We start from the raw sequence: 11,889 nt of genomic DNA, 5'->3' as shown, positions 1-11,889 counted from the left end.
CATGAATGTTTCCTATTGCTTACCACATAGAAATCATTTATTTAAAAATTGTCATACACTGATGCTTTTATGCCAATTGAGATTACACAGGAATATAATAATTCTAAGTTATCCGATGCCTACCCACCAAAGCTAATGAGAAGTCATTGATGCTCGCTTATTGTTATGGAATGTTACTGATGACACCCGCACTCATGCTTCCCACTTGTTGCTATAATGACACGTTGACGCTTGCTACAACGTCAAACCGCTGCTGCTATTTCACAAACACCGTTGATGATGGAAGCTGCTCAAGCAAGATGCATGGAAGTCTGGCAACGCAGAAGCATCGAACATTACAGCTACCAAAAACAGCTCTCAACTTGGAGCAAGAAACTGCTGGAGTTAGGAACAACTAAAGAAAGCAAAACCAAGTCACTGGACTGTTGGAGTTAGGAACAACTAAAGTCGCTGTGACCTACCCACTAGAGTTATTAGCCGTTGTTGCTGCTCACTTCAGGATCTTACGTAAATCTAACCGTCAGCATGGAACCAGTACATGGGGCATCATTGCGTACCTGCCAACCGATGAACCAGTACATCGGACATATCCGCTGAAGAAATGAATCACCTAATATGTGCACTTGTTGCCGCTGCCTGTTGCTGAATGCTGCTGACATACCGCTATGTAACCACAGCGTAGCCCGGCTCAAGGAAGATTATAGGGCAAATCTCAAATCCGAAGACGTTGGTGGTGCAAAGTGCAACGATGATGACAAAAGCAACCAGAAGATAGTCCCCCCACTGCAGCAGTTCCAGTATAAGTTAACAGTACCAACGTCACATCGAAGGAGCTACGAAGTACAAAGGACCAACATGATTCTGATGCCCACGGTACAAAGTTCCAAGTGAAAGCAAGACAACGACGATAGCACAGTCCAGCGACGAGGAGCCAAACCCTGAAGAGAATAAACAAGTACGATGCTGACAATGTGCGCCAAACGATGATGTCTTATCTTGTTACATTGAAGCAAATTGCAACGAAGAAGACGCATCTCCGTTCCTCATCCCGATGATTCAGCTCTATCCTATGATGCAGCTCCAATCCATAACACAGTAGCTTAGCTACTCACTTTGACGAAGGGAGCATCAGTTCGAGTATAAAGCAACATCAACAGAACACCAAAGGACGAAAGATAATAGTTTATGAACTCAGATGATGAAGCTTCGGTCCCCATACTTCGATGACGACGACAACTGTTCGAACCGGATGCATGATATAACAGCACAGACTCATCACTATCCACGGAAAACAACTCTGAATTTGAAGAATAGGGGCAACTTAGATAAATCAAGCCAAGTCACCAAATACCGAGTACTGAAAATTATATACTAACGAAGATCAAACCAACTGAATATAACGAGACGTATCCCGACAAGAAAAGGTAAGATACATTTTAATTCCATGTGCAGGAACGTTTCATAATTTCGGTGAAGAATAGGGACAAGTATATATACTGCACTATATTCTTCACCGAAATTCCTCGGTAAAGAACGTAAAAGCCTCTCGACTAAGAGCAGATGAAGTACCTCCGACTTGGGTGACGAAAATCATTCAAGTCGGTGAAGAATAGGTGAAGAACCTTCGCCAACTTTGATACTGACGCAGGTCAGACCAAGTCCCTCCACAAATAGCGCAAAAGATTTCCAACAGAGAGCGGATGGAGGAAACAACAACCAATGCGATGACAAACCAGGTGGAAGTGATTTTTTCTCAAGGATCGTTCATCAACAACCCTCAAGAAAAGGGGCAAATTGTATACACCATAAAATACATTGACACGTGGATGGTGATTAGAAGCTGAAGCAAGATAATGTTAAAACATCACAACACGCTACATCAGTTCTAAGAGTGCTTAGAAACTAAGCTAATGTCACTTTTGTAAATAACAAGTATCCCTTTTCCCTGTAAAGAGGGGAAGATAAGGAAGAGAAAAGGACAGACTTTTGGGAGATAGAAAAGAAGGAGTAACAAATCCACTCCCTCTAAAGAGAGGAATACTAGTTGGATTGGTTTACTAGCTTCGTTCTACCTTCGTTACCTTCATTTTACCCTCGATACCATCGTTCTACCTTTGTTACTAGAAACCTTCACTAAATTTCATTATCATTAATGGAGCTCATCAACCTTGTAACAAATCAAAAGCATAATAAACTTTTTTTTACCTTTCCGTGGATATAGACACTCCGTTATCGAACCACGTTAATTATCTTTGTGTGAATCTCTTATTTACTTGTTTATATTTCATCTTTTACTTGCTTTTTTATGGTTTAAATCAAGATCCAATGGTCTTGTTCATTTGGTTGTTGCTACTAGAAAATGGTAGTAACACTTGCAAAAACTTTATCTGACTGGTATAATAATTCAGCAAATTAACCAATGTTTTGACCCGAACTGTCTCCAAACTAGTTCAAAAGACACGCCCAAGCATCTAAAAGACGCATACATTTCCACTCATGGAAGGTAATTACAGTAAAAACTCTATATATTGATACTCCATATATTAATATATTAGTAAAAAATCATAGTTCCAGCTGGGCCAGTTGTAAATAGTAATAACCTCCATATTTTAATATTAATAGATTTTTCTAATCCCGCCATAAGGAATTTACCTCCATATATTAATATAATTGTCATTATTGGAAACTTATAGATCTTGTTACATCGAAATTTTAGATGAAATAAAATACCTATTTATAGTTGTTTGAGAAAATGACGTAACTTTTTGGATTGTTATGGCATCTTTTGATTTGCGGATGCGTAAGACATAATTACTGCTGGAACCTGCTTGTTGAAGCCAAAACATTTCCAATCTTTCGAGCATGTTTAAAGCTTTTTCGCATGATTTTTTTTATTTTTTTCGTACTACCATCATCAGGATTCTCTCCCTTTGCTGCCTGTCTAATTCCATCGATGATTTCTTCTTTGGTAAAACATATACGACTTATTTCTCATTTGGATGATTAATGAAGACATTCATATCCGCTATCATTTACATACTTTCAATTAGAAAAAAATCAATTCTTTTAATATACCTCTTTATATTAATAAACTTCATATATTAATAATTTTATGAAATCCCAAAACTATTAATATATGGAATTTTTACTGTTATTTTACAACACAAAAATTGTGGACAATGCACGGGTTGTTCGGGTTATTTCTTGCAGATCTATACACTGGGGTTCAAGCTTAGTGTTTTTATTAGTTGATGCGTTAAGATTTATGATTATTTTCTTGTTCTGTTTAATCTGTTGTCCAAAAATTAGGGTTCTTAATTTTCTTTCAAAAGATGATTATGAGGAGTTTCAAGAGAAACTTTGTTTCTGATTGTGATGGTGGTAGTGGTTTAGGCATTTCTGTGTCTTGATTTTTTTTTTTTATTTTGATTTTAATTTCAGACAATTCCAATGATTTTTTGTTTGATTTCTTATAAGGGTTTCATTTGTTAGTAATTTTCTAATGATTTTTCGTTTTTAGATCAGATGGATATTTTACAGAGAGGAGGAGAAGAACAAGTAGAAGTTAGTTCGTTTTCGAATAATTGTTGCTTGACTGAATTAGAGTCGAATATCACTAAGAAATGTTTTTTGTTTCTGTGATTTTTCGTTTTTTATGTCTCTTTTATATTAGGAGATTTAATTTCTTTGCAGGTGAAGTTATTGGTGCAGATGGCCAAAATTATGAAAGTTCTGCTGTAAGTGATATCAAAAAGATGTCTATTCAATTACCCTTGTGCTTTATTGATCTATATTTGAAGCGTTACTTTGTCGATTCCTGACATTTATGTCGTGTGTAACCTTCAGAAGTGGTGGAGGAGATTCTAGATGTAGCAGCGATAGCTAATCGAGTTATTCTGGTCTTGCGCATCTAACTGAGAATATATTGATGAGTTTTTTCTTGTGCCATTTTGATTTGTAAACATGTTGAATTGTTATTAGATTGATGAATTGAAATTGATTTTAGGTTAACATATTCAGATCTATTAATACCATGGGTTCTTGATTCCGCTGTAAATATGGTATTCTTTTATTGTAAATTGTTATAATTGATTTGAAATTGATGTTAGGTTGATTGATACCATGTCTTCTTGATTCCATAGTTGAGTTATCATGGACTTCAAAAATTGTTCTTGTAGTTGAGTTATTGTTAGGAGGGGGATTGTTCACCTACAAGGCTTGTGTAAATTATTAGATATATTCATTGTTAAATGTGGAATTTCATTCTTAGGTTTAGGGTAAATGGCTGTTAATATGGCAGTACTGTTGAGACACGACAAATGGAACATGTTCTGGTTGACACAAAGAAATTAGATTTGGTTTGTTGCTGAGCTGTTTCAAAATTTGACCCTTTCGTATGAGATGCTTCATAGCTTAGTTTTGGTCATAAGCATGTTTGGACTGTATGCACGGTCTTTATTAGTAAGACCATGATTTTCACGTTTGTCGTATATGGTTAAGAGTTGTTATACATTAAGTTTAGATCCAGCAGAACCACCTGTATTTGGTTCTGTATTGCTGAGTAGTTGGAAAAGAGTGCCTGGGTCTAAAGGAGCAAGAGTTCCATCTTTTATCGTTTCAAGAGTGTTTAACCGAAATAATCTGAATGTGCGCTATCGTTAAATTTCTGATTATAAACTACTGAGTAGATCATGGTTAATTTTCATAGGACTATGCGTTCTTACACCAAATTTTTTGGTAACGTACTAGTAAGACATCAGCTTGCCTTTATACGATCCTTTAGTTTAGACAAACAATTAGGATTTTCGAGCTTCTGCTGCTGAATTAAGTTCACCCTTTATTAAGCATTTAGTATTTTAGATTTCTTTTAAAACGAAGGTTTTTTTCTAACTGTTTCCTTCTTGGTTTCTTTTTGTAGTACTACAAGCGCACGGTTGATCAATATGAGAGTGATTTTGTTTCTGTTGCCCATTCACTAGTACTCTCTATCAATGATAAGTACCTGCACATCGTTTAGCCAGGCCCCTGCAATGGAAGCTGCATTAGATTTTATCTAGTAAAAATCCTTAAGCTTCTGTTCTGGTTGTAGTTGTGCAGTTTTTTACTTTGTACAATTCTAATCCTCCATTTGTTTGATCAATTCCAGGAGTTCCAGTTAGTGTTGCGGGGCCTTCAATTATGGGCAAGGTATGTTCCTGAGATAAACATTTGAGTATGCATGATTCTGGTACTGAAGCATTCTGACAAAGAACAAATCATGAAGTGTTGTATTTTTTCTAATTATTTGTTCACTTACATGCTTTACTGATTTGTGGCTAGACTTCTCATTCTCATCAACCTGTTAATGCTTGAATTATCGCGATTTGGATCCCAGAAAAATTTAATTAAATGTTTATGATGTTCATACTCTTGTCGAAGTCATCTTGTGGTTGCTGATTTTTTCTCTGGTGAATGGAGGTTGTATGCTTGATGTACACAAATTCTGGAGGTGCAGTGTTGGCTCTTTCATCTAATGCAGTCCATAAACTTTGGAAATGGCACAGAACGTAATCCATCTGCAAAGGTGATTGCATGTTAATTTAATATTGTTCCTTTTTAGGTTTGCTATGCATAAGTTTTTAATTCCAACTGTGTTCTGATAGTTCCATCTCCCTCTTTCTCTCTCTCTCTCTCTCTCTCTTCCATTCTTTTCTAGTCTACGTCATCTGTAGCTCCCGTGTTGTGACAGCCTGGCAATGGTACTGTCATGACAAATGACATTAGTGAAACCAGCCCACCTGAGGAACCAGCGGCATGCATTGCTTTATCTAAGAACGATTCATATGTCATGTCGGCGTCTGGTGGAAAGGTCTCTTTATTCAACATGATGACCTTCAAGGTTTGTCACCTGCTTTCACCAGCTTAACCTGTTTAATAGCTTGGGATATTGATTTATTCATTTTGGTTGGATTTTATTGCCATGTTACTGTGAGACATCAAGTCAAGGATTATGTCAAATTGAGTAATATCTGGTGACTTGTTTATCAGGTTATGACAACTTTCTTGCCCGGCGTTCCACCCTCAGGACAATAACATCATCGCCACATGGATGGAGGACTCTACTATTCAAATATACAACGTTCGTGTTGACGAGGTAAAACTAGCATCATTTTCTTAAGAGTTCTTATTTAGCTATTTTACTTTTTCTCTAGAGAGCATAAACTGAGGAACCATGGAATGTGATTTAGGACGAATATATAGATCTTGTTAATGGGACAGCATAATGTAGATCTTGCTATTTTTATATTTTCTATGGAGCAGCATAATACCGGGGAACTTGTTAATGGGCTATTTTAATTGTGTTATCTTCTGTTTGCTCACATATTAGGCTTTGTCCATCGGAAGTCACTTCCGCCTCTAAGCATGGTTGTTTTGTTTTTACTGTGTCCCGGTCGCATCTAAACTTTTAATTTTTAAACAGGTTAAAACAAAACTAAAGGGGGCATCAGCCAAGGGCTCACCAGCCAAGGGATTGACTCAAGGTATTCATGATCGCCTTCACCCGTCAAGCATGGCTCGAGCCATTCACAATCGGGTATTATTCAAACTCAAATTTACTCCAGACTTAACATGCACCATCTGATCTCTCTTTCTTTATTTCTGAATTAGTGAATCTGCATTCATTGAAGCTAGCTGATTTTTAGTTCTTATATCGGTCGCAGGTTTATGTTCAAGCACGGTTGCCTGCTTACAATGAATTGGTTTCTTGGGAGCATAAAGTGAAGATATTTCTTTGATGGGCGAAGATGATGATCACATGTGTGGTCTGTAGCCCGGAATCTCGGAACGCCGACCAGGTTCTGGTCAGCAATTTTTTTTTATTTAAATGTAACAAAGTTTATTACGAAAATAACTGGATCAATTTTTGAAAACTGCAACTCAATAAAGACACGTGTTTTCTTTGGAATTGTTGCAAAGATTTATTTAACAAATATAAACGTTACACAAAGTGTGAGTTTTGACACGTGGAATCTTGGTAATTGTTGCAAGCAACAGTAACACTTTTAACCGTTACAGTAACTGTGGTTAGTGAGACACGTGTCGCAACTTAAAAATTAAGTTATCTTTTGCTATTAATCCTTGTAATTTAAATGTGACTTTAGTTAATAATTGTCACAGAGAAACCGTTGCAAGACCCATCACAATTATTATTAACGGGCAATTTAGAACAGTTTATAACCATTACAAATCTGGCAGTCACACGTATAGCCTGTGACAAAATCCTGGAAATGGAGTAGTGACAGTACTTATTGGCAGCACCGCTGGCAACATGAGTGGAAACTGCATGGCAGCACGATTGGCAACATGAGTGGAAACTGCCTGGCAGCACCATCGGAAACACGGCCTTGACATTAACTGATGGTTGACTTTGACCGTTGACTGACTGTTGACTTTTACCATTGACTTTGACCATTGACCGGGTGTTGACTTTGACCATTGACCGGTTATGTAATACTGGGCAGGCTGGTGGGTTGACTGGTTAGCAGGCTTGGATGAGGTCCAAAAGATGATTCAAGTACCAATTTGGCCCATTATGTGGCATTTTTACTTATGGTACAAACATGCATAAAATTCGTTTCTCCACTATGGGAAAACTGGCAAATACTATGTATAACTGATAAATTTTAGAAAAAATAATATATTTGATATGATAAGTGGGACGCTTGTTAATAAAAATATCATTTGTGTGTATATGTGGGGTATTTATAAGGTTTTAATATATTTGGTGGGACCCGTACGAAGTAAAAGTAATGTTAAAATAAGAAAAAGTAGGAGAGAAAAAGTTTGAAAAACTATTTAGCGGTGGAGTTCAGACTGCTAGAGGTATAAACTACACCTAACGGTGTAAAGTAGACCGAACGGTAGAAACTTGACCAAGCCTGACTAAGTGGCAAATTTACCACTTAGGCAGGCCGATTTGCCTATTTTCCACCTCCATAGTTGGTGCTTAAATGGCAAACGTGAATGTTTGTCATACTCATAGGAAGGGGCCTAACTGTCAAGTATGAATGACCATCCAAAAGCACCGAGAATATCTTAAAAAATGACTATGAATTGTAATGTTCATACAAGAAGAACACATGAATTCATTCTTTACAAAGTAATGAACTTATTCCCTGGTTGATTTGTGTGTAATACGAAACACAACAGCTAGCAATGACCAAAATTTCAAGTATTGTAATTCACTTGACCCGTTTAACACTAGGCCACGTTTTACTTTGAAAGAAGAATCATTGAAAAATATGTGATGATAGCTAGATAGGACCGTTGTCTTTAACAAACAAACAATGCAGGACGATTGGCTACCTCAGCAAAGCAAAGAGAGATGATTAAAAGGGCTGGACTGTAACAACCAAAGAATAAAAGGAATGGATTCTTCTCAGTGACCATAGGAGGAGGAGGAGATTGAGTCGCGAGCAGGAGGTATTTGGCCAATCTCTAGCTAGGGGTCAAGTACTATATTAAAGAGTATCATATGCATGCATGTGCCACAAAATGCATGAAAGACGACAATTCTTCGCCATTTTTCCTTTCTTTTGTATAAAGTTTGAGTTCCTTTGGTCTTCTTAAAGTTACAATGACTTGTAGTAAGTTACCACACTTTCAAGCTTCGGGATATATTCTGCTTGTAGAGACTTATGAGTGGATATAACCGTCAGGGACTGACGTATAATTGGTAGAGTGATGTCGCGTATCTAGTTAAATTTTTTAAAATAGATTCAATTCAAATGTCTCATATGTAGTTCCACCGATCTTCTCATTGACCAAAATATTATGTGTACCCCCCACATTTCGATTAAAACACTCACGCGCGAAATCAGTAGTATTGTAGGGGAGAAATATCGCACATAGCTAAAACACAACCTCATCCTGACTAAGACAATCATCAATACGAAGAAGAGAGAAAATAGGCAAAGAATAATCACGCGATAAGGAGAGAGAAGCACGAAGAACAACTGTGCGGCAAACACAGCATGCCACTTGTTAATAAGAGTGCAAAAGAGCCAAGCGAAAGACAGCGACATCTCCCCAAAACCTGGCGAATAAGACAGATTGAACAGAAATCAGCTAGCACAGATTTTGCACGTGAACCCCAATTGTCTTCTACCTGGGTATTTGCTTATATAAGGATTCGAATAATGAAGAGAGAGAGAAAAGGGGAAGAATCCAGTCAAGTACTAGAGAAAAATCCATTTTAAGAAGGGACAAAAGAAACCATTAAGGGTTTGAATTTTAGCTTATCATCTCCATTACTGTATACTTGAACCTTTGTAACATTTGAAAGAATATCATATTCTCAATGTAAAAGTTTGTTTGAAGATCACATCTAGTGTCAAGAGGTGGATAATACCATTAATGTTTATGTTAATCTTCATGACTTAGGCTTTGTGTTCTTATCACTTCATTGGGTGTAGTTAAGGGATTTTCTGCAACTACAAGTATGATATTTATCCATACATAAGAAGTTACATTAAACCAAAAGTTCTTCCCATGCATTTTGGTTCATGATAAATCGTCATTTAAGGTTGGTCCAATATTGTTCCTTGTTGGCTCGAAGCAGCTTCGTAATCCTGTTATGATTGCCAAATTTGTTAAATTCACCGTGGGTACAAAATACCGCACACTAACCAAGTATGCGAAATGATTATTATCAAGACCAAGCGAAGACGACCACATATAGTTTGTCTATAATGACGCAATGGATGACGTCAGCTTAGTCATGAGTAAAGTGTGAAGAATCATGCGATGATAACATTATGGGCAAGAAGAGTCAATGTAAGCGTGCGTGATCCGAAAATAATGGCTTTATTAACTGTCATCCACTATTTAAGTCCCTATATAAGGACCGAGCGACCATGTAAAGGGAAGGATCTTTAGAAAAGCTTAGATAAGAAGTTTAGGAGAGAGAAAGTTTATTTGGAGAGCAAGTTAGGTTTTCTTCATCAGTTTGTATTTGATTGCAAGATCACAATAAAAATTCATATGATTCTTACAATGATCACCTAATTGTTCTATAGATTTTACTAAGGATGTGGTTGTAGGATTTCCTGCAACTACATTTTGGCGCTATAAACAGGGACTGAACCTGTGACCTTGTGGTTAACAGCCCCGTGCTCTAACCAGCTGAGCTATTCCAGATGAAGAAGATCAAAGAACTGGAGATGTAGGATTAATAGCAGGAAATGAAGAAAATATGACAATTGAAGAACTTCGACAAAGGTTGGCATTAGAAAGAAGATGAGAAAATGAAGAATGTGCGACCTTGACACGTCAAAATAATGAGTTAAGGGAAGAGAACGTGAGACTGCAAGAGCAATGGTCACGAAGTGCAACACGTACAAGATCAATGTCAAGAACAAGTAGGAGTACAACAAGACGCGGTACATCTAGCCGGAAAGATGCAAGACAAGAACAAACTCTAGATGACATTGCTGAAAATTTTCAGATAGATGATAACATGCAGGAGCAACGCGATATATATCGCATAGAGCAACAACAAGTTGATGATCGCTACATGTTGTATGATGAAATTTACAACATGGAAGAAGGTCACAGAGGCAATAGGAGAGAACAACAGGGTGAGCGTTACCATGCGAATAATGATCAGGATGATGAAGATGACGCGGAGCAGGGGAGGATCATACTCAATGGAAGAGAAATGTTGAGAAATCAACAATACCGCGAAGAGGGAGATGAAAGGAATAATGATATGAGGCTTGAAAGAGATAGGCGAAGAAGAAGAAGAGAGGAGGCTGAAGAGAGAGAAATGCAAGAGGCTGTGCGTCAAAATAGGCACGACAACAGAATGAGGCAAGCAAGGTTGAAAAGGCCCATGCGACAAGATCCATACCAAATTATGAGTGAGGAAATCCTCAGATAATTAGCTGAGATGAGAGAAATGATGACGGCGCGAAGAGATGGAGGTAGGCGACAATTGGATGAAGCCATAGAGGAAGCGGGAAAGACACCATTCGCACGACAGATACAACTCGCCGCAGTACCAGCTAAATGCACTCTACCTGTATTTACTAACTTTTTTGATGGAAGCACGTGCGCAGTACAACACATAAGAGCATATAGCCGGTCTCTGTTACAATGGGAAGAAAATGATGTGGTGCTATGTAAATTTTTCCCTGCGAGTTTGGCAGGCGAAGCCCTGCAATGGTTTGAAGGATTTCCAGTAGGAACCATTATATCCTTTCATCATCTACAAAACATATTCCTAGGACAATACATTAGCAATAACATGGTATGCCCAGGAATTGAAAAGATGTTTCGCTTGCGAAGAAGAATCAATGAGAGTCTGCGAAATTTAACTACGCGATGGAGGAGCATGTGTAGCGAAATGGCTGGGAGAGTAGATGAGCGAAATCTTATACTAGATTTTATCAATGCACTTTTTCCTACAAACTTACTGTATACACAGATCTTCAGGACAAAAGATGTAATAACAATGGCGGAGTTACGAGAGTTCCAAGAAGAGTACATAGCTCTTGAAGAAAAACATAGAGAAATGGAATCTTACCCATTTGCTATAACAAGCGTAAATCAAGGAAATGCAAGCTTACTTCCAAGGATAACAAATGTTGTCGCAAGCACATCCCAAGGGAGTCAAGGAAAGAAAGCAATGTAAGAAGGACAAAAGCTAGTAGCCATGGGAAGTAGAGACCAAGAAGAGTTCGAAAGAGAATACAGAGAAAAGAAATTCAGCAATCGTGGAGTAAATAACAAGATTCAAAGACTTGATAATCAACCAGAAAGTCATGGAGGGCAAAAGAAAAATTACAACCAAGGGTCAGGAGGAAACAAGGTAGTTTGGGAAAACATAAAGATGCCGCATCTAAATAC

General features: G+C 37.6%; 1 protein-coding gene and 1 long non-coding RNA gene across 3 annotated transcripts; both read left to right on the top strand.

The window, feature by feature from the left end:
• The first annotated feature begins 3,180 nt into the window (after nt 1-3,180).
• On the top strand, nt 3,181-6,923 carry LOC113330204. Of its 2 annotated transcripts, XR_003350109.1 has the most exons (10): nt 3,181-3,564; nt 3,694-3,737; nt 3,847-3,899; nt 4,919-5,056; nt 5,147-5,187; nt 5,458-5,563; nt 5,696-5,878; nt 6,028-6,133; nt 6,461-6,574; nt 6,702-6,923. It is a non-coding gene; the product is annotated as an uncharacterized LOC113330204 (long non-coding RNA). The 2 variants fall into 2 exon arrangements; XR_003350108.1 differs by having other exon boundaries at nt 3,181-3,737.
• A 4,019-nt stretch (nt 6,924-10,942) lies between these two features.
• Nucleotides 10,943-11,674, top strand: LOC113329787. Its single transcript, XM_026576617.1, has one exon. It carries the CDS (start codon nt 10,943-10,945, stop codon nt 11,672-11,674), a length of 732 nt encoding a protein of 243 aa, XP_026432402.1.
• The last annotated feature ends 215 nt before the right edge of the window (nt 11,675-11,889 follow it).

Source organism: Papaver somniferum, unplaced genomic scaffold, assembly GCF_003573695.1.
Source record: "Papaver somniferum cultivar HN1 unplaced genomic scaffold, ASM357369v1 unplaced-scaffold_117, whole genome shotgun sequence".
In the NCBI taxonomy this organism is placed as follows: Eukaryota; Viridiplantae; Streptophyta; class Magnoliopsida; order Ranunculales; family Papaveraceae; genus Papaver; species Papaver somniferum.
This window is presented reverse-complemented; position numbering and strand designations above follow the sequence as displayed.